At 41.5% G+C, this 23,292-nt stretch overlaps 1 protein-coding gene across 7 annotated transcripts in view; it reads right to left on the bottom strand.

Moving 5' to 3' along the window:
* USH2A (usherin) overlaps positions 1-23,292 on the bottom strand; it is a gene marked incomplete at its 5' end in the record, with an annotated part of 433,145 nt that overhangs the window by 17,503 nt on the left and 392,350 nt on the right. For all 7 annotated transcript variants that reach the window (XR_014562720.1, XM_083732918.1, XM_083732919.1 and 4 more), the window contains 5 exons: positions 461-699; positions 1,207-1,416; positions 15,656-15,977; positions 18,452-19,968; positions 22,594-22,821. Coding sequence is in view for 6 of the 7 variants with exons in the window: in XM_083732918.1 (XP_083589044.1) it covers positions 461-699; positions 1,207-1,416; positions 15,656-15,977; positions 18,452-19,968; positions 22,594-22,821 (2,516 nt within the window). The remainder of the gene's footprint in view (positions 1-460; positions 700-1,206; positions 1,417-15,655; positions 15,978-18,451; positions 19,969-22,593; positions 22,822-23,292) is intronic.

Below are 23,292 nucleotides of genomic sequence, written 5' to 3'. Positions count from 1 at the left end.
CACAGAAATACAAGATAAAAAACACAAAATACATAATAAAAACACTGATTGCTAGGATTCCAGTTTGTTTGGAGGGCAATGCGTACACTCAACTAAGCGTCACTCAGAGTACACCCTCTGAAATTAATGGACCAAACTTAGTCATGTTCATTAATCCAAATGGGTTTACTCTGAGTAAAACTGAGTTCCAACATCTCCTACAAGGAGATTCCATTTTATAAGGCTCTTTAACATTAATGGGCATTGTGTTCCTTAGGCAGTCTTTGAAATCCCGAGTCATTTCCTTCACGTCACTTACAAAAAATAAAAACCCTTTAGCCTCTTTCCTATTATTGGTGTCAGGTGTGAATGCTGTTAAAGTTGACTAGAAAATGGAAGACAGACATTTGAGAATCAACTGAAGAGTCAGCCCAGCCAGCACAGATGTTAGTTCCGATACCAAGTATATCCTAGCAGTTACCTTCTTACAATGCCGTTGGGTTCCCGAGGTGTATCCCACTGCAAAGAAGCATTCCTTGAGGTGATGCTGTGAATGAAGGGAGGAGGCTGCTGTGAGGGTGGAGCTGGCTGTGTGGTGACATGTGCCACGGGTCCTTTGCTGCAGCAGCTGAAACAGGTACAGGCTTCAACCCCAACAGAATAAGTGGTAAAAGGCCTCAAGCCGTGGATGGTTTGTTGAGTCGCTGTTCCTTCTGACAGCTGATAAGAAAAAGGCAGTGCCGGATTTACGTATAAGCTAAACAAGCTATAGTTTGGGACCCCACTTTCTTGAGGCCCCCCCAAAAAAAAATTAAAAGGGAAAAAAACTGGGTGTACATTTCCAAAATATAAGATGAAAAACAAATAAAATAAAACCTACATACAGCAACAGTGTTTTGTAGGTCCATAAATTACCATACAGCATATATTCAACACAAAAAACAGCGACAATTTGTTGTTGACAAAGGACAGCTAGACATATAAAGGGCCCCATTACCTTCAGTAGCTCAGGGCCTCATCAAACCTAAATCTGGCCCTGAAAAAAGGACAGAACATTGCACAGCAAACCACACTGGAAATGTGGTCCTTTTCCTATTTGCAGAGTAAAGGAATGAAATCAAACATAGTGCTGCTGCTTTTTTTTTTTCCATCAGTGGAGATTCCTAAAAATCAAACAGCAAATATTCTTATCAGCTCAAAAGAAGAATTTGTCTGATGAAAACTCACCACCATATCCTTTCCCTTTGTGTTGTTTGAGAACAGCCTGTAGAGACTGACTATTCCATTTGGCTTAAGTGGAGGACTGATTTTCACCACAGCTGAAGTAGATGCCACTGTATCAAACAGAGGTGCATGAAGTCCTTGAGGAGGGGCTGGGCCTGTCTTACATTGGGTCCAGCTGCTAGCAGTTCGGCCTGCAGAATTGACCGACCAAACCTTAAAAATACAAATAACATTTGAGCTGGGAGATTTCAAGCAGCCTTAAGTAGTCTGTGAGGAAGAGTACGAGGCTTATTTTCATTTGCACCACATAATGGTATATTTATTCATTTTACTATTTTTAAAAGTATGTGTGCCGCCTTTCTACAAATAGCATTCGTGGTGGCTAATAAGGAACAAAACCTCATAAAAGTACAGTGGTACCTCTGGTTATGTACTTAATTCGTTCCAGAGGTCTGTTCTTAACCTGAAACTGTTCTTAAACTGAAGCACCACTTTAGCTAATGGGGCCTCCCGCCGCCGCCGTGCAATTTCTGTTCTCATCCTGAAGCAAAGTTCTTAACCTGAGGTAATCTTTCTGGGTTAGCAGAGTCTGTAACCTGAAGCGTATGTAACCCAAGGTACCACTGTACAATGTAACAGAAGGCAAAAATGACAAAATTTATAAAAGCTGTTTAAACAAAACAAGTTGAATAAAAGTGCTGAATTCAAACAATGGACCACCAACACACCCACACACCAAATCAAATCAACTAGTAAACCAAATTAAACAAACAAAAAAAAGTCCATCAATAAAGGACTTAAAAGGTAACAGCAAAACTTCTAGACCATTTTTACTCAAAGATAAAGCAGGCTTGGTCAACGGAACCTTGCCACACCCACTCCAATACAAAATCCCTTGAAGCTAACAAATGTAATACATCAGCAAAGGTCTAAGCTCCCCCACTGGCAAGCCAGCATTGCTAGCCACAGGCCAACGGTGGACGCAGATGTTGTTGCACAGCACATACAGGCAATTGCAAGGTCTTGTGGCGGCAGGACAGATTCAAGAGCAAGGGAGACATCTCACAGACCTTTCTAGGCATTTTGGACATCTTAAAAAGCTACATACAAGTCTGGCACACTAATTAGCAGGAAAATTGCTAGGAACTTAAAAGACAAAGGGGCATATATTTGCATATGCTTGTTAATGAGTTTGTGTGTGTATTAAACAAACACACATTTAGAATTTAAACTTCACATAGCCAGCCAGCAAACTTCCTATCCAAATCACCCCAAATAAATTATTTAGTTAATCTTCGCCCCATCCTAGATCACTCAAAGTCAGCTTCTCTTGAATTCATTTACCCTCAATTAATTTCGCAAGAAATCCTGCTCCAAATCAAATTCAACTCTCTCTCATAACCCCCATTAATTACGCCAAATAATCTCTAAATAAAGTCTTTAAATTAGTGTGTTTCTACCCAGTATACTAGAGCACCCTCCCAATTTAATATTCCCAAGCTCATAACCAACCCCAAAACATTTGGCATACTTAGGTAAATATCTGCATGCCATAGGTTCACCCTAGTAGCACCTCTGGTAATTATAAGTGACAGACAGTATTGCAAGGTGAAATTATTCCCTTGCTTCACTGAACATCCTACTGCAACCTAACTTTCTACACTGTTGCAGCACACACATGAGTGACTAGGCTGCTAGGTGATTTTATTTTTCAAATAAACACACTTCATATCTGAACAGCTGAAGAAGTGCCCAGGTGCATACGTACACATATGCAGGAACAGGTTGAGCTATATTTAAGAATTCAGTTATTTGAAAAGAACCATTCTTTCTCATTAAGGTTTCTGTGAAATGCTATTACAGTGCTCTCAATATTTCTGTCTTTCCAGCACAGTTGAGTGTCCATTCAACTTTCAACAGATAAGTTTTATGCTAGGCTGGGTAGTATGGAAAGCCTAAACATTGCAGTGGTACAGACTCTCCTAGCAGCCCAGACTATTGCATGAGCCATAACCTTCCACTTCTCCATTGGTGTTTTTCTTCATCAGCAGGAAACATCAGTTGAGGATGTAGGATAACTATGGAACTGACCTCTGTGTGAAATGTTGGCAATCATCAATGCTGCCTTGAGGTATGACAGCGCTATGTAGACCAGGTGGTATATTCTGGTCAGTCAACCAAACAGTATATTTCTGATGTTCTCTTTACTCTTATTCAGTAAATGAGACAAGACTTTAGTTACTGAAGGTTTTTTCTTCTTCTAATGGCATTAATTCAATTGATCATACATCAAATTTCATTTATTGCTTAATATGGAAATGCCCTCTCAAAAAGAACACAAGTCAGCATCTTCTCTATTATTCATACTGCTTTTGCCAAAATGCTCACTTTGTTATATTCATTTTGTTCTATCAATCAACACGCATGGTTTTCAATTCTACGATTCCAAGATCCGGACACTAGAATTGCATCTAATTAAAAACAGCTCTTCTCTGTGAACGGATTTTGTTTTTGTCAACTTCCCAAAACCAGAGTAATCTGCACACTATATGAAACTCAGCACTTACTAAGCACAGCCTCCAACAAATCTGCATGAAAATTAAATTTCACTTTCATCAAGGAGAGAATAAACATATGGAAGGATGTATAATCTTATTTATCAAATATCATTTGTATAATTAAACACGAATAGCATAAAAGGTTGACTTAGGTCATCATTTGCATGAGTAAGTAATTTGTAGAATGTCAGGTACAATAGATGGAGTAGATGGATGTGTAAGTGTATAGGGTTAAATTAGGCTCAATAATAGTGAAACACACAGTGATCAATCAGAATGATAGATCTAAATGGCAATACAAGAGGACTGTCTGTGTGATTTTTAGTATTAAGAATTCCTTAGTAAGCTTTCACGTTGAGAAGTTCTATCTACACGAAAACATGCTCTTATGCAATCTCGTCAGTTCACTTTTTGGGGGAGTAGCTTTGCTTTCATTTAAAGACGAAAACCAGTATAGCCTTCTAGTCTTGTGAATGAATGGGTGAGAAATTTTGGCAATTTGAAAAGGAAAAGTTTGGGAGAGCAGGAATGTGATGTGGAAAATATAGATTCAACTGCAACTGGAGAATCTCATCTACAATAGTATTCGTTGCTGATGCAACCAAGAAAACAGCAGTTTGGGCCCTAGCTGTGTAATTCCACTACACTGATCTCTAAAAGCGAACTCCTACTGTATGTTCTCAGGAGGCCATGTTGAAATTATTTGTATAATCTCAATCAGTTAATTAGATAAGATGGATGGAACCCAAATGCTAAGGATGCCTTCATGTAGCTGCTTTCCTCCACTGGCAGTTGCACTAAGCAGGAAGTGCAAGCTAAGCAACATAGGAAGCTGCCTTATACCCCGTCACACATTTGGGCAACTCAGATCTGTATTTTCTACACTGACCAGCAGTTACACCCCAGGATTTCAGACTAAAGGTCATCCCAGCCATGCCTGGAGATACCAGGGATGGAACCTGGGATCTTCTGCATGCAAGGCAGGTACTCTGCCGTTCTTCCCAACCACAGTGGAGCTTTCATATACACAGCTTTTCCCACATGGAAATTGAAATTCCTTATTTCCACACACTTTCTCCACAGGTTCACAACTCCCCACTTGTTTTGAACACATTATTGGAAGGCCTTCTCCACTGCTGTATATCAACGTAGTAAAGGAAAAACCTAAAGTATATTTATTTAAATGGGCCTGGTTTTCACTTACTAGCTCAAACACATCCAGATATTCAACTTCTGGGGACTTGGAAAATGGAAAGATTGCCCAATTTAGTCAATACTGTGTATGTGATTGCATGAAGACATGCCCCAGAGTTCCCCAAAGGGCGAAATAAGGGCAGCAGTGCATCAGTGAACCAGTACAGTGGATGCTTGGGTTGCGAATGTGATCACGATTAGGTGCTTCTGCGCATGCAACGAAACCCGGAAGTAACCCGTTCCGGTATTTCCGGGTTTGGTGCGGTGCGTAACCCGAAAACGCACAACCTGAAGCATCTGTAACCTGAGGTAGGACTGTACCAGAAATAAAGAATGTCACTACAAAAATGAGGGAGTTGGAGAGTATGCTCTTTTGGCATTGCGCCTGCATTGCCTGCATTAATTCTTCTTTGCAAACTGATGCATAAATTTGGCAAACTGAACTTAAGGTTGGAAGAATAAGACACCCAAATTTGTGCATCTATCCCTAGGGGAAGCTAGCAGATGGGGAGAGGGTTTGGACCCTGTTTAGTGTGTGTTGAGGGGAGGTCAATTATAGCTTTTCAATTCTGTTATTGTAGCTTCTAGCAAATTTGCACAGTCACATAAGAAGAAATGCCACGATCATCCTTACAAAGCAGATGGATAAAGCAGATCTAGTGAGACATGATCGCCTGTGCAGGGAAGAATGGATAAAAGAGAAGATGAAACAAAAACAAGGAGAAGCGTAAAGTTCATCAAGCACAGCCAGCTTATTCTAAAGGAATATATGCTGTTTATGAAGAGAATTAAAACTTGAACTGTATGTGCACACCCAACATATTGGGGTGGAGCTGCAATCACTGAGCTGAGAGACATTTGCAGAGAAAATGGTACAAGCTGGATTTAAACTAAATTAAGGAGTATATGAGCTAAGTTGAATGCTATTTATTTTAGACAATGAAGGCCAGTGCTGTCATTAAGCTACCATACCAGTTAATAACCATACAAGTTAATAACAGCCATCCCTGGAAGTTTTAATACTGCATTCATGATGAATACCTATAATTCTCATATGAGAATCTTGAAATATCCTTCGAGTAATAGATTCAGGTCTAAGTCTTCTGGTCTATGGCAGGGGAAATGGGAACAGAAAGTACTTGCGCCTTGAATTCTTCAACTATATATTGCCTCCTTTATAATTTAATCTTACATCATGCTGCGCAGACCCCCAAATCCAAAGCGCTGCCAAAATTTCTATCATCATTAGAAGGTGCAGAGGCTTAAGAAAGCCATAAGAGGGCTCCAGATTCATCTACACAAGCAGTAATTCAGATGTCTTCATCTTCATTTTCTTGGCCACGTGCCCAGACAGCACTTTGAAAAAAAGGGAAAGCTTAGTTGAATCCATCTACTTAGTGAACGAAAGAATTCTAGGCACAGCGAATGGAATCTTGTTTGGCAGCTGAAAAATGTGCCTTCACAGAGCCCTGCTCCTTCAGGCTAGTAATGGAACAGTCAGACGACCAAATCTAGAAGGGCAGCCAAGGTGGTATATCAAGTGGTTGTGCTACGGACCTCTGCGATAAGATATGGCAGAAGAATGGTCCCCAAACAGCCATTCCTCTGGTGACTGTCTACACAGCAATCTCTCCAAGTGACCCATTGGCTTTCCCACAAAGACGGAGGGAAATGTTTTGTTATTGCAATAGAACTAATATAAAACGGACCAACCTTTAAACATTTCAGTGTAAATGTATGTGATTTCCCAGTTGCCTAATGGCTAAGACTTTGGAGTAAGCCCCTCAAGAAGATGCTGTGGAACGCCTTCCTTTTAACTTCCATGAAAGTATGTTAGGGACATCTTTTTGAATCATATGTTTAAACGTGCACTTTTTCCTTGCTGCATTGTTGTTGTTTTATTGTTAGGCAGCTCAAGCATGTAATTATTTATTTAAAACATGTATCTAATGTTGATAGGACGCGGGTGGCGCTGTGGGTTAAACCACAGAGCCTAGGACTTGCCGATCAGAAGGTCGCGATTCGAATCCCCACGAGGGGGTGAGCTCCCGTTGCTCGGTCCCTGCTCCTGCCAACCTAGCAGTTCGAAAGCACGTCAAAGTGCAAGTAGATAAATAGGTACCGCTCCTGCGGGAAGGTAAACGGCGTTTCCGTGCACTGCTCTGGTTCGCCAGAAGCGGTTTAGTCATGCTGGCCACATGACCTGGAAGCTGTACGCTGGCTCCCTCGGCCAATAAAGCGAGATGAGCGCTGCAACCCCCAAATCGGTCATGACTGGACCTAATGGTCAGGGGTTCCTTTACCTTTACCTTTATCTAATGTTGAAGCATTCACGTTTCTATGTGGTATACATAAAAACAAACCACAGAAAATGGGACAATAAAAAAAAACCCCATCATAAAATAGAACACTACCTTAAATTGCCTGCCAGAATAAGGAAATCTTAGTCATGTACCTGAAGTTCAGCAAGGAGGGTGGGTGCTGTCTAATCTCAGTTGGGAGGGAGTTGCACAGGCTTGGGCCCACTAGCCTGAAAGCATGGCTCCTAGTAACCATGGGGGACCATCCACAGATCGTAAGATGGTGGCCTCCCCAGACCAAACATGCCATGTGGCAAATGTTGCCCACCCAGAGCCCCAGGTGAGCAGTTGTTATAAGATGCTTACAGAGCTATAATTTGCAGAGTTGCTTGGGAAGAGGGATTGATTGTTAAACCATTCTGAGAGTTGTAGCTCTGGCAGGAGAATGAGGCATTCCTAAGAACTCACAACACTTTCAACAAACTACAGTTCCCAGGATTCTTTGGGGAAAGTAATGACCGTTACAAGTGGTATAATAGTTATCTAAATGTATGGTGCGGATGTAGCCTTGGTCTGCTGGATAATGAAATCTGGTGAGTCAACTCTGGGATATATAGGTCTTCATACGTAAAGTCTTTTTTTTAGAAACAGCAGCAACACTTCTGCTTCCAGAACTTGTTCTTTTCATGATGGAGAGGCAGAATAAAGTATTTAAGTCTGACATATAAAAGGTTATCAAAGTTTCAGCCAAACCTTGTTCCTTTTAATATTCTAATGCATCAGTAACAAAGATGAGATGCAAACATGTTTAACTCCAAAAGGCAGACAATTTAATAATTTGTTTCCTATGGGTACATAATGAGATAGTTAAAACATTCCCAGGAGAGAGATAAGCAGATATTAAAAGGTCTTTCCAATACCTGTAATGGCTAAGGGCAACAGCTAATTCAATAGATTCGATCAAAATCACTACTTCTTTCAGTGCTGCTGATTTATTACTTTGGCTGTAGTTAGTCATCACTCATTTTAGTTTGCTTTTCAGTGCTCATAAATTATGCCTTATAAATAAAAAGATACAATCAAGGAAATCATATCAATTCATCTACAGCCCTGGGGTGTATTTTCCCATGGCACTCACACTAATGTCTTTTTAAAAGATAGGCTTGTCATGGCGTTTGAATATGTCAGAATCACAATCTGCGTAAGGAGGTCTTGGGAGAGCAGAGCCATAACAGGCTCATAACTAATGTGGAGGGGCCAATAAATCAGATACCTTTGTTTGGTTTAATGAATAAACATAGAATCATAAACAGCCTCCTTGTTCATAGAGGTTTGCAAAGGTGGATAAACTCTGGTCTGCAAAAACGGCTCTTGCATTTGCATGATGGCAATACGATTTCTGGATAGCTCGAGCTTAGTTTACGGAAGTTTTTGATGTTTGTATTATGGTTTTAGTTATGTTGTAAGCTGCCCAGAGTGGCTTGGGAAAACCCAGTCAGATGGGTGGGGGTATAACTAATAAAATTATCGATGTATTATTATTATTATTATTATTATTATTATTATTATTATTATTATCTCATCTGCCAGCGAAGCAAGAGAGCACACTATCATACAGTGGTACCTCGGGTTAAGCACTTAATTCGTTCCGGAGGTCTGTTCTTAACCTGAAACTATTCTTTTTTATAATAATAATAATAATAATAATAATAATAATTACTTTTAAAGCTTACAAAAAAGGAAAAGAAAAAAGAAAAAACAAAAGAGAAAAGACAAAAGAAAAAAAACAATACAATACAAAATATAAACAATACAAAACACAACCTTAACACATTAAACTAAACACATTAAACTAAACTAAACCCTATCCCTAACCCTACTATTTTTAAAAGTATGTGTGCCGCCTTTCTACAAATAGCATTCGTGGTGGCTAATAAGGAACAAAACCTCATAAAAGTACAGTGGTACCTCTGGTAATGTACTTAATTCGTTCCGGAGGTCTGTTCTTAACCTGAAACTATTCTTAACCTGAAGCACCACTTCAGCTAATGGGGCCTCCTGCTGCCGCTGCGCTGCCGGAGCACGATTTCTGTTCTCATCCTGAAGCAAAGTTCTTAACCCAAGGTACTATTTCTGGGTTAGCGGAGTCTGTAACCTGAAGCGTATGTAACCTGAAGCGCCTGTAACCCGAGGTACCACTGTACTATTTATATTATACAGTATGTTCAGGGCTTTTTTTCAGCTAGAACTCTCCAGAACACAGTTCTGCTACCTCTCAGGTTGGAACCATTGCCATTGTAAGAGAACAAGGGAGGTGTTCATGGTGAGTTCCAGCATCTCTTTTTCTAGAAAAATAGCACTGTATCTGATAATCATATTAAATAGCTAATAATGCAGTATAACAGTATTATAGCAAGATGGACAACTATATGATTACTATTATTTATAAATTATTTAGTTTCATTTATTTGTACCTTGCTTTCCCATCCCTATAAATACAAACTAAAATTTCAGGTTTTTGCTTTTTCAACCCATGGCTTGTCATGGCCACGAAGTGTTATGATGGCCACTAAAAGAAGCTAATTCTTTAGAAAGACCAAATAAATTTATGGTTTATATGGATCTGGTAGTGGATAACAGCCAAAGATGTACCACTCCCCCCATTTTGAGTTACAGTTTATCTCTGATCAGCAACATGATATTAATATCATGCTCTGCTTGTAAACCTCCCTGAAGAGAAGGCCTCAGTATGTAGTTAGAATGCTGAGTTTTGACAAGCTGTTGGTTGGAAATTTTAGAAAGTCAATAGTGCGCAAACACAGTGTTTCCCAAACTTCTTGTAGACCAGACACACTTTATTTTCAGAGAATGACAGGGTATAAATCATCTAGCTTCAGTGTGGCCCACTGCCAGTCCTTTTCTTCTAAAAAAAATGTTTAGAAGTACTCTCATTTTCCTACTCATATTGAAATACTGCCCCTCAATGAGGCCAAACTTAGATTCATAAAATGTTTAGGGGTATGTGTACCCCTGCGTTCCCCAGGAAAAAAAGCACTGCCCACTGCTATGTTTCTTCCTGAGCCAATGTTCTGGACATGTCTCCTAATTGGAGGAAACAAGTCCATAGTTGTCAGTCATGCAGAGTTTCAGCCTCCTCTGAGGATGGGAATTCTGCTTGCTTTCTAGACTAGGCAACTGAATAGTCTAAAGGACACCTGATGCATACTCATAGCAGGATAACCCAAATCCAATAGAGTTTGAGCAGAAGGAAATGAATGCAGAACAGCAAATCATTCAGAGATACAAGGCAGCATCCTCTGCAGCCAGTTGGAAAATTAGTGTGCTCTGTCTTGGGGATTACTGCTCTTCCAGATCAATGACTCTCCAGAGGTGTTTCCCATCACCTAATGCCTGATCCAAACTGGAGCAGCCAGGATTGAACCTGGGACCTTCTGTAATGCTCTGACTGAGTCGCAGGCCCTCCCAATATTGTCCTAAATACATGGACTTTTGCTAAAGGCTCAGAGAAAGAAAAGGAAGATCCCCCCCCCTTACCTCAGTTGTGCTGTTAATGTCAAACCCATTAAGCTGGACCTTGATGACTGACAGCATTTTTTAAAGTGTTGCAAAGGGCCTGGCTCTAGTGCCTTAATTTTAGCTTCATTCAGCTGGAGGAAATTTAGTTGCATTTAAAATTTTATGGCCAGCAAACAAGCCTCCGAGAGAGAGGCAGCAGAATCAATATCGTGCTTAAGTGAAATATAAATCTGGGTTTCATCAGCATAATAGCGAAAGCCAATCCCTATACTTATGAATAAGGTGTCTCACAGGCAACATATAAATTGTCAACAATGGTGGGACTAAGAATAGATCCCTGAGGGATGCCACAAATGACAGTAATGGCAGATGAACACACACACAAGACTGCTAAAGGTATGCAATTTGAACACAACTAGATCCAAGGACTGTCAGACTTACTCAGTTTCAGCATGGACCTTAATAAAGAATTAATTAATAAAATCCAGGTGGAGAAACACTCATGGCAAATCTGATCAGACATGGCTTTGAACTCATTTGAAGGCTTACTCAGTGGTGGATATGGCTCAAAGGTCGTAACTACTTTTCTCTGACCACTGTGTCCACACAATCTGATCTAGCTGAACTTCTCTAAGCGGTTAAATAGCTTTTATATTTTGGGAAGGGTTAGAACTGTCAGTAGCCCACCACATTGGTTTTGCCAGGTTTTTGCACATAAAGTTGTTCATATCTATTTCATGTTCACACCACCATTTCCCCAATATTAGTATTAGAGTTATCCAAGTTCTTCTCTAGTCAGATTTTATTTGATTAATCCCATTTCTTGGCATGTGAGGCAGAAGACTTGCTTCTATTCACCCTACAACTTGTTCACTCAACCCACCATGACTCATGCTGAATTGCCAAGAGAAAAATACTTCCTTAGGAGAAGCCAGTGCTTCAACTAGTTTGAAAAAACCACAAGTGAGCCTGCTGCCTTAAAAAGGACCACATGATTGGAGAGCTATAGCCTGGGTTTCCAATCTTCCATTTTTGGTTAATTTCTTCTAGCAAGTTGTGGCTGAGCGTCTCTAGGTAGTGTTGCTTGATGCATATTAACCAGGCATTTTTCAATCTTGCTTCTAGCCAGAATGTGGGTTGTGTCAGTCAACTTGGAAAAGACAGGGGAAATGTGATTTGTTTATTTTCCTGGACCTCCTGGCAGCTTTTAATATGTTTAGGCATGGTGTCCTTCTACATCAATTCATGGAGTATTGATTTGCAGTGGCTTCACTCCTTCGTTGCCCAAAGATTCCAGAAGGTAGAAGTGGGATACTATTGTCATTCCCTGAAGAAGCTTGCATCTGATATTCAAGGTATCTAGTCCCCTTCCTTTGTTTTTTAACTTCTGCATGAGACCACTGATAGAGGTCATCCAGAGTTTTAGAGTGGGTGACATCAGCATAAGCTCTGTTTCATCTTTCCATCTGAACCAGACATGACAGTTTTGTCCTTGAATGAGTCATGCACTGCATGAGACTGAATAACTGAAAAATTAATCTGCAGAAGGCACAGTTCCCTGTGGTGGGTGGTCCTAAAGCTGGAGAATTGCCCATCATAGGTAGGGTCACACTCTCCCTAAAAGAGTAGTGTGTTAGGCTGGGAACAACTTGAATTCTCATATAGAGGCTATGCTAAGAAATGTGTTCTGTTAACCTTGGCTGATACAACAGGTACATCACTCTCTGTAAAACAGAGCCCTTGCTATGGTTGGACATGCCTTGGAAAACTCTGTCTGGACTATTATACTGTGGTGTATGAGGAGTATGCCTATGGAGACAGTTTGGAAACTTGAGTTGATCTAGAATGTGCCAGTCAGTGTAGTGATGAATAAAGGCTGCCAGAGTGCATATCAAATACTGCAGGAACTCTGTTGATTACCAATTTCTTTCCATCCTGATTTCAAGGGAATACAGTATGTCTTACTGTTAATGTCCTGTATACCTGGGCCCAGAATACCTGAGAGAGCTCCTGCTGTCCACTGAACACTGTCCACCTAGAACCCTTTCCCTTGTACATTGCAAGTTATTTAGGATCCATTGGGTTGTAGTCAACTAAGTCTTACTCAGAATGAACATTAATTGTTGTTGTTGTTTAGTTGTGTCTGACTCTTCGTGACCCCATGGACCAGAGCACACCAGGCACTCCTGTCTTCCACTGCCTCCCACAGTTTGGTCAAACTCATGCTGGTAGCTTCGAGAACACTGTCCAACCATCTCGTCCTCTGTTGTCCCCTTCTTCTTGTGCCCTCAATCTTTCCCAACATCAGGGTCTTTTCTGGGGAGTCTTCTCTTCTCATGAGGTGGCCAAAGTATTGGAGCCTCAGCTTCACGATCTGTCCTTCCAGTGAGCACTCAGGGCTGATTTCCTTCAGAATGGATAGGTTTGATCTTCTTGCAGTCCATAAATTAGTCTTGTCCATTAACTTCAGTGTCTACTCTGAGTGGGACCAGCACGGCATACCATGCATCGTTTTGCATAATTAAAATAGTGGGGTGGGGAAAACATTCCCTGTAATGCTTTTGCCTGTATGCACCATGTAGTGGAAAGAAGGAAACAGGATTATATTTAGACCCATAGAAACCCTGTTGTGAATTGATTATATGCATTCCACACATGAAATAATGTACTCTAGAAGAATGAAATAATGGCCATTGACGGACTTCAGTTCATTGTTTTAAATAACCAATAAGATCATGTTTAAATCCATTTACTTAATTAACTTTTGTCTTTATGAAAGGTGATGTCATATTAAATCTGGTGGATGTTAAGGTGCCACAGGATTCTTCACTTGTTTGAATTTTGTGATAATCCTATCCTGTAGAACAGGTATTGTCAACCTTTTAAGACCCAGTACTCACTTTAGACCCAAACATGCATTTGAGGACCAATTTATCAACCTTTCGGCATATATTTACATGATGGTAGACCTCCTTTTGTGACCCACATTGGATCAGGCTGTGACCCACTAGTGGGTCTCCACCCACTAGTTGAAGACCAGTGCTGTAGAAGGCACATGGTAGCTCTAATACGTTTTAGAAAATAGAGGAAAAATGAATTTCCAGCGCCTCTTCTCTTCCCCTTAGTCTCAGACACGAGACATTTAAGAAGCTCACACTGCTTCCAAAACACACTGAGTACCTGATTTAAAGGCGCTTACCTCAACCATAATGTACCGGATAGTTTTTTGAAAAGATTTAATAATTTTGTCCACAAAGAGCTCAATTACAAGAAAAAAGTATCCCCTCAGGTACATTAACTGGGAAGAGAGGGATGTGGGTAGGGGAAGAGGGGAGGATAAAAAAGATACCAGTCTCTAAAATAAAGCGATCTATTTTGGAAAGAATCCTAGCAGTTACCTCATTGCCATTAAGTTCATTGAAGTTTAAGGAAAATTACATCATTAGAAAGAGTAGGAAATCAAGTAACCCAAGAGCCATCGTCAGCGATGAAAGATGGGCTCCCCCAAGATGCCAGACGTTTTGGCATACACTTGCCAAATGGAGGTCACACACTTCTCAACAGCAGCAATACAGATTCAGTCTGATCACCCAAGAACATTCAGTGGCAAACAGAGAAGACATCCAAAGTTCATTAGGCTTTATGTTCTCTTCAGAAAAGAAGACATATGGGAATAATGACTGAAGCGAGAGAGTTAATATAACCTTTCCTTTAAAGTTCATGACATGGCTAAGAGGCCTCTGGATTTACTATTATGCACATACAATACAAAAGCTATCTCCATCTAGAAATAGCTCTATATGGTATGGAGCCAAGCCAGGCCATACACATCAAGAACAGAATGCCCAGCTCACACCTACACTCACACACCCTTCCAGTCCTGATCAGACTGGCAGCTTAAACCTCATCAACAAGGCAGCATCCTCTATTGCAGGCTGTAGTTCAGGGGCAGGACATTTGCTCTGCACGTACAAAATCCCAGGTTCAATCCCCAGCACCTCCAGGTAGGATTGGGAAAGACTGCAGACTGAGAGAACAGCAGCCACTCAGAGTAAACAGTACTTCCCTTTGAGGGAAGGAGCTGCAACTGAATGATTACTGTAACATGCTTTATGTGGGGCTGCCCTTGTATCTGGTCTGGAAGCTTTAACTAGCGTAGAATGCAGCAGCCAGCTAGATGACTATGCCAGGTTCAACATACTTCTGTTAATTCGCAAAGTCCTAAGCAAAGCAGGCTCAAGGTATCTTAAGAACCACCTGATTCCCCATGCTCCACTTTGATCACTGAGATCCTCTGGTGGGGCACTTCCGGTGGCTCCTCACACCCCCTGAGATTCAGTTAGCCTTCACTAGGCTCTGCCTGTTGAACTCCCTACCAACAGTGGTCCAAGCAGGATGCATCCCTTCGTCCTCTCACACATCTTTTGAAACTATATGGTTTTGACAGGCCTTTGCAATATGAATGGTATCTTTTTATGGACACTTCTTGCTGGTTTTATTTTTAGATGCTGTATGCTACCTGGATAGATTTTTATGAAAGCATGGAGTATAAATATGCAAACAAACAAAAGTGCTGAGAGCATTCACAAACATTTCACACCACGCCTCTGAAAATATGTAAGTTTCTGTGCATTACAAAAAATGCATATGTGTAAAAATTGGAATGCCAAAAAACAGGGAGGGACATTGACTGTATTTAATTCTTGAAGCCCTTTTTGTCCATGTGAACTATATGGAATTATCGTAACACTATTTCTGAGTATATAGTCTTTTACAGTGTATTAACAATTTAGCAATAAAACTTCTTTCCTAAGATGTTCATAGGAATCATAGGATTAGGCCTTCATTCTATATGTGACATACCTGATATTCATATTCAGTAAAAGGCAGAAGTGTGGCATCTTTGAAGAATGTGGATGAACCATTATAAACAAGGATCAGGTCTAGATTTAGTTGCTCAAGTGTTACTTGTCTCCTGTAAAGCTCGTAATATAAGATCTTCCCATTTGGTTGCTTTGGACCTGTCCACACAATGGAAAGAACAGACTGGATTCCACCATGACTTGACTGCACATCTATGAGTGGGGCTGGCTGGATTTCAGGAGGTGCTTCAAGGGTCTGTAGAGAAGCCCATTCACTGGAAGTGCAGCCCAGGAGTGTGCAAGCTTGCACTTGGACTTCATACCTTTAGAAAAACACATCAGAAGGGAGTTAAGTAGAAGGAGGGCTATAAACGTATCTATTGCACATACGTGTAGATTACAGTAAAGATGTTCCAAAAGAGAGGTGTGCACAGCAGTGTTGTGTTTTAAAATAAATGCAAATAATAATACTCTTGGTGGCTCCCAACAAAATATTAAGAACACAATAAAACATCAACCATTTAAAACTTCCCTGTACAGGGCTGCCTTCAGGTGTCTTTTAAAAGTCATATAGTCGTACCTTGGTTGTCAAACGGAATCCATTCCAGAGGTCTGTTTGACTTCTGAAAACATTTGACAACCAAGGCATGGCTTCTGCTTGGCTGCAGGAGCTTCCTGCACTCAATTGAAAGCCGCAGAAGCCACATTGGATGTTCGGGTTCCAAAGAACATTCACAACCGGAACACTCACTTCCAGGTTTGTGGCATTTGGGAGCCAAAACGTTTGACTCGCAAGGTGTTTGGGATCGAAGGTACGGCTATAGTTATTTATCTGTTTGACATCTGATGGGAGGGCATTTCACTGGGTGGGATGTTTCTTTTCCCTCCCCTTTTTGCACTGTGGTGCAAGTAGTAGTAGTAATATACCCCACCCATCCGGCTGGGTAGCAAGCATAATGGCCTCACATGCATAAAGGTCCAGAACCTTCAATGCATGTGTTGATGCATAAGCACTCCCCTCCCCCCATTAAGTTCAGTGCAAAGCAAGAGTTGCAAACACGAACACCCCTTCATCTCCTTTGCTGAAATGGATGGAAACATTCCTGCATGTGTGTGCACTGCGATCCCCATGTCTGCAACAAATCAGCATGATTTATATATTAGGAACACAGTACTTTGAATGAGGTAATGGCTATGCTTTGCCTGAACTAGAAAGAAGTTGCATTTGAATGTTAAAAGTTCCTTATATCTACTGTAAGACAAACTGTAGGTTCCTTGTTCAGTCAACCAATTAGGTGGCTTATAATTTCAAAATATATGATGAAACAGAAAGCTTAATTCAGGCCACTCAAAGTTAGCTGAAACAAACAAGTCTTACCACATTTCTAAAAAATATAATCATGCTGCAACATTTGTATCATAAGCTCCGCTAAAGAAAAAGGATCAGGCTTTGTGATCTGAACTCGCATTCCAGCCCGTTTGCATTAAATTTACAAAATTAATTGTTAGCCTACCACAATCTGGTGGCCTCCAGAGATTTTGGACTGCCAGCCAGCTGAGAAAAGCTGGGCCATGGACTATGGTTTGTTCCCATGACTATCCGTGACTCAGACAGAACTTTTATCTTTCTCTGCCCATGCTCTTATTTATAAAATAATGATGGGAGATCAATGAGATTTCTACTGCACAAATGTATGCATTATTTCTCCACTTAGCTAGCAAGTGAAAACATGTTAAAATAATTGGTTGAAAACCTTGCATGTGCATCTAGCCACTTCCTATACGTTTCCACTGAAAATAATGGGACAACCCTTTCTGGAAGGAAAAGAAATGAGCACTCTTTCCTGCAATTCCGAGACTGCCATGCATCAAAAGGCAGGGAATGTGATGCACATGTGTGCTTAGGCCTATACACATACTTAGAGTTGAAAAGGGAAAAAAGTAGGAGAGTTTTCTGAAGCTATTGATAAAAGATCCTCTTCTAATTGAGCAGCTAGTGGCATATTAAAGATCCCATTGACAAGGGCTGGCTATAAGAAAAAGAAAAATTGATTGATTCAGTAAGCTCTGCTGAATGGAGAGTTGACAGTTTTTACAATGGATAATCTACTATACGTTCAGCTCAAAGCTGCCACAGCCACCCTCCATTCAGTACTAAGGACCAGTCTGAAGAGATCTCATAAACTCAGTTGGTAAAGACTCTTAATCTCAGGTTTGAGCCCCACGTTGGGCAAAAAGATTCCTGCATTGCTAGATGACTCCTGCAGCCTCTTCCAACTCTACAAATATATGATTCTATGATTAATGCCTTGAGACATTGTTCATAATGTATTAGCAGGAATATTTGGGCAAACTCCACTAGCCTAGCATCATATTCTGAAGGCACAGCTCTGTTAGGCAGCATAGCTGGTGGCTTCTAGGGGCCGAAGCATTTTTTGGCCCCCTCAATGTTCAGCACCGGCCCCTAGCTCCTCATGACATTGCGTGCGTGATACCATGATGTTGTGTAGGGCTCCCTCAATCATGCAAAGAAGCTGGTGCCTCTGTTAGGGAGAAATATGGGGTCCTTCCTGCTAAGTCTATTTTTACATGCTGTTTGGTCTTCTGCATCTTGAGGATACCAACCTCCCAATTCCCCCTTAACCGGTAGAACAAACTGGTTACAGGGAGCCAAAATTCGCAAATCATCTAGGGCTGCTTTGGCATAAGAGCATTTTGTTCTGCTTTTTTCATGGGTCACACTATGATCAGAATAACAGACAATATTCACTCATTGAAGTACGTGTTCACAAGTTACCTGTGATAGGGTTTTAATGCTGCGAAAGTGTAGTACCGCCTCCCAAAGGAAACATGTGTTGACTCCAGATGAACAGCTTTCTTCTCCGATTCAATAGGGTCCCGCAGCGTGATTGTATAGCTGACTATATCCCCATTGACTTTTGCTGGTGGGTCCCAAGTAACCAAAATTGTCTCTGAGGACCATGCCTGCAGTCGAGGAGGTGACATTCCAGATGGGGCAGAGGGATTAGTTCTGCTTGTGGCTACAGCACTGGTGACGCTTCCTTGGCTGTTGTTTGCAGTAACAGCGTAGCTGTATTCTTTTCCTGGAGTCAGCATAAAGTCATGATAACGAGTATCCAGCCCCAAATAAACCAGAAACCCGTCTCTCCTTAGCTCATAACTTTGGATTTTGCCATTTGGATTTTCAGGAGCCTTCCACGTGATTTCTATCGATTCTGAACCTGTCACTAGCAAGCTGGGGGCATCTATATTAAGTGGTGCAGCCTCCATTGTCCAAACAGATTGGGGTGCACTAGCTGTACATCCTCCATTGGTACAAGCAACTAGCATGATGTCATACCTGGTATAAGGCTGTAGATTCAACACTTTTCTGAATAAACTTTTTCCAACATAGAGCTCTTCACCATTTAATTTTAAAATGTACTTTGTGATTTCTCCATTTTGGATCTGGGGTGGTAGCCACGATATGTTCATTTGGGTGGAACCAAGATCTTCTAGGGTAGGAGGGTCCACGAATGCTGGAGCTGCCTCGAGTGTCCGAATACTGGCATGGTTGCTGGTGGAGCAGCCTCCCATAGTACAAGCAGTTACTGCATAGTTGTATTCTGTATATGGCAGTAACTCTTCATCAGTATAGTTGAAAGTAGCAGCATCAAAGCTAAAAGGATATGGAACGTTATTTCTGTGGAGCCTATAAGACTGCAAAATGCCATTGGGCTCTTCTGGGGAGGACCACAAGATCCAAATTTTGTTTGGACTTTTGGGGATATATCTCAAGACAGGGGCAGCCAAGCCCACTGGGGCAGCTTGACTGGTCTCTGCAGCAGACCATGAACTGTCAGCGTAACCGGCTGAATTCCAGGCACGTATCTTATATTCATACCTAGTCCATGGCTGCAAATGTTGAGCACTGTATACAAATGTTGTGCTCCCAGTGTTATATTCGGTGAAAACATTTTCCTCTTCTTCTGTTGTTGCATTGTTCCCCGAAGCATTTCCTTTGCTGCGTCTCTGAATAACTTCATAGCGCATTATTTTTCCATTTGAATTAATTGGCGGAGACCAGCTCAGTCCAATGCCGGTCGCGTTCACCGACTGGATTACAGGGGCCAGCTGAGATTCAGGAGGAGCTTCGTCCGTCCAGATTGGCTGGGGTGAAGAGCGGCTGCAGCCAGCTGCAGTGCAAGCTTCAAGGACTAGGATGTAGAGAGTGAAAGGCTCCAGGCGCTTGAAGAGAAACTGACGAGACAATCCACTGTATTCCAGGTTATCATCGTTGAAAATATTGTAGGTCTGGAAGAAAAATAACATATATCAACAAAAGCTATACGTTACAGGCAAGACATTCACAGCCGAATCCTGCAACTCAGGCCTGCATTGCTTCCAGCTCAATAAGCCAAATGCAGCCTGCCAGATATGTATGACTCCCATCATAGACGCTATAAACATCCTGTCAAGTACTCTGCAAGCCACAATAAATGTTTGGTGTGCGCCCATAAAACCTGGGGCATCCACCTTCAACCCTTCCCTCCTCCAAAAGAACAACATTATTTTCTGCAAGAGATGTTGGAAGGAAAAGCCATATTAAGGTGATCATTCTGTCAGGGTATGCATTTCGGCTAAAACAGTGAAATGTGGGAGCAGACTAGTTACACACACCCACACTCTGGCAGAAGGGCGTCTGCCCTCTTTACCTCTTATCTTAGGTTCTAAAAAGGCTGGTTTAAAAAAATAAAATCTGGGATTATGTTTCATCTGACAGAAGGGGAATAACCTTAGCCTCCTTGTGGACATCAATGCCTGTGTTGTTGTGATGAGGAACGGTGTGGGGGGGGAGAGGAAACTCATATGTACTGTCCTGGGCCTCAGAAGAAGGCTGTCCTACAGTGGCTGCTCACTGTGTCTGTGGGGAGCAACAGTTGAGGCCCCCTCTGTGTATGACCCCAGCAACTAGGTTGTGCTTGCTTGCAGGCTGGGGCTGGGGAATTCCCCTTGGCTGGTGGTATCAATGGGCAGTCTTCCCGCCAAAGAGGGCTAATTTGAATGGGCCAATCAGAGGCCCCGTTTGGAGGGTGGTGCCTTGCTTGCTGGTTGGGCATTGGCTGTTGTCCTGCCCGGCCTGGCAGCGAAGCTGAAGGCTGGCATACAGTCTACATTGGACTTGTCACAGTGAAGCCTCTGACAGTAACTGGCTGAATTTATGTGACTAAAGACTTGGAAACTTCTGTTGCTCGGGGATCCATAGTTTGCAGTTGAATACATGTGACAAAAGGGAATATTGCCAGTTTGGCATTAACAGCATTAAACCCTCACTTGGAGATGGGGAAAGGTCCTGAGAAACAAGGAACTGAAGATCAAGCTGCATATTAAACAAGCAAACAAACCAGAGCAATCAGAAGGAGCAGCAATCATTCCTTCCCCAATTGTTGTTTCTGAGAGAAAGAAAAGCCCAGGGATTGTGTTCCTAGAAGGAAGAACGATTGCAGGGGTCAGCAAACTTTTTCAGCCGGGGGCCATTCCCTGTCTCTCAGACCTTGTGGGGGGCCAGACTTTATTTTGAAGAGAGAAAAAAAGAATTCCTATGCCCCACAAATAACCCAGAGATGCATTTTAAATAAAAGCACACATTCTACTCATGTAAAAACACGCTGATTCCCGGACCGTCTGCGGGCTGGATTTAGAAGGTGATTGGGCCGGATCTGGCCCCTGGGCCTTAGTTTGCCTACCCACGAACTATTGCCTCCTCTCACTCCCCACCCCTGCACTCTGAGAAGCACCGAAAGGAAAGCAGAAAAGTCCCCGTTTAATATATAAGTGGCAGCTTTAATCACACTGTTGTTTTTTAAGCATGCTTAAATAAATAGGATAAGACAACAAATGTAGAGAAATTATAACACGCCATGCTGTTTAATGGACAATCTACTGCAGTTCTGTTTAATGCAGGATATCCAACTCTTCATGATAACAAACCTATAGAGCTCTTTATAATTCTAAGAATGTAGCCCAATATCCATCAAAAGGACACCACTTGCAAAATGATTACTAAAAACCTGTGATAGCTACATCTTCATACAATCATACATATATCCTACAGTCAAAGGTGGGGAAAGAAAGGTAGAAAAGAAAAGAAAAATACCATGAGAATTAAATTTAGCAAAGACAGTGCAAAGGAAGAAAGTAATTATGACAGAAACAGAGTCCTCAGCATTTCACACATATATCTTGCCTGTCGTGAGCACAAGAGTTTTCATTGTGAGAGTTTCCTTTGGGTACTTCCCATATAACCAGCTTTACTTTCATTTGAATACAGCGGTACCTTGGGTTACAGATGCTTCAGGTTACAGACGCTTCAGGTTACAGACTCCACTAACCCAGAAATAGTACCTCGGGTTAAGAACTTTGCTTCCGGATGAGAACAGAAATCGCACGGCGGCAGCAGGAGGCCCCATTAGCTAAAGTGGTGCTTCAGGTTAAGAACAGTTTCAGGTTAAGAACAGACCTCCAGAAGGAATTAAGTTCTTAACCTCAGGTACCACTGTAATTTAGGACAACATCATTCAAGGCCAGTTCTATGGCTAATGGGGTCCCTTAGCAAAGTATCACCCAATGTCATGGCCCCATAGTTCTCCTTTGGCTCATGGGTCCTAGGAGTTTTCTTTGATAGTGTCTGTTGCTCCAGATCATTTAACTAAGAACAGGGAGGTGGCATGTAAAGGGTCAAAGGAAGACATCATCTATGAGTGCTGGTGGCTGTCTATCAATGCAGGACCTGACATCGCTTGCACCTTATATACAAACCACACATCCCTTCAGAACTACAAAACGGACGACAATTTTCACCATATATTCAGCAATGAAGTTCCAACGTATGTTCATACCTTTCCACCCCAATTAAGTCATTTTCTAGGTTGGGCTTACCTTAATGTTGCCATTGGGCTTGGAAGGCTCGGCCCATTTAAGTAACAGCGCCCTGCCGTTCTCTTTCTTTTCCACGGTAAAGTTGGTCAGGCCACTTGGGGGCGCTTCCAGGGTGCGCACGGAAGTCCATGGACTTGAAACTTGCCCAGCATTGTTGACAGCAACAACATGAATATGGTAAGTTGTGAATGGCTTCAAACCAAACAAGTGAGTTTGATGCGTTGTTCCCTGCAGCAGAAATACACAGAATATTCTTTCGTTGGGTTGAATAAATGAATTATGGTGGGTTGTTGAATAAAAGTTATTGCACTAACAGGCAAATTTTACCATGTTTGTGTGTAATCTTCAGCAGACACAAAGGGCCAGAAAGGATGTGAAACCTATGTTCTGACCGATATTGTCGGGCTATAGTTCCCATCATCCCTGATAACCATAATGGCTTATGGGACTTACAAGTCCAAAAGCACTTGGAGGGCCATGAGTTCCTTATCTCTGTCCTATTGCCCTCCCTTATCCTAAATAATATCCTATGTTATAGCTCTCTTTTTCACAAACACTGTGCTACTGTTGCCACAATTATATTATATTAATTATACTATACTATACTATACTATACTATACTATACTATACTATACTATACTATACTATACATTATTCTATTTTTTATTTATTGTCAGGTGCTGTTGCGGTTGCTCGAG

This window comes from Podarcis gaigeae (genome assembly GCF_964106915.1).
Source record: "Podarcis gaigeae genome assembly, chromosome: 3".
NCBI classification, from domain to species: Eukaryota; Metazoa; Chordata; class Lepidosauria; order Squamata; family Lacertidae; genus Podarcis; species Podarcis gaigeae.
The sequence above is the reverse complement of the archived record's forward strand: the minus strand, read 5'-3'. Positions and strand labels throughout refer to the sequence as shown.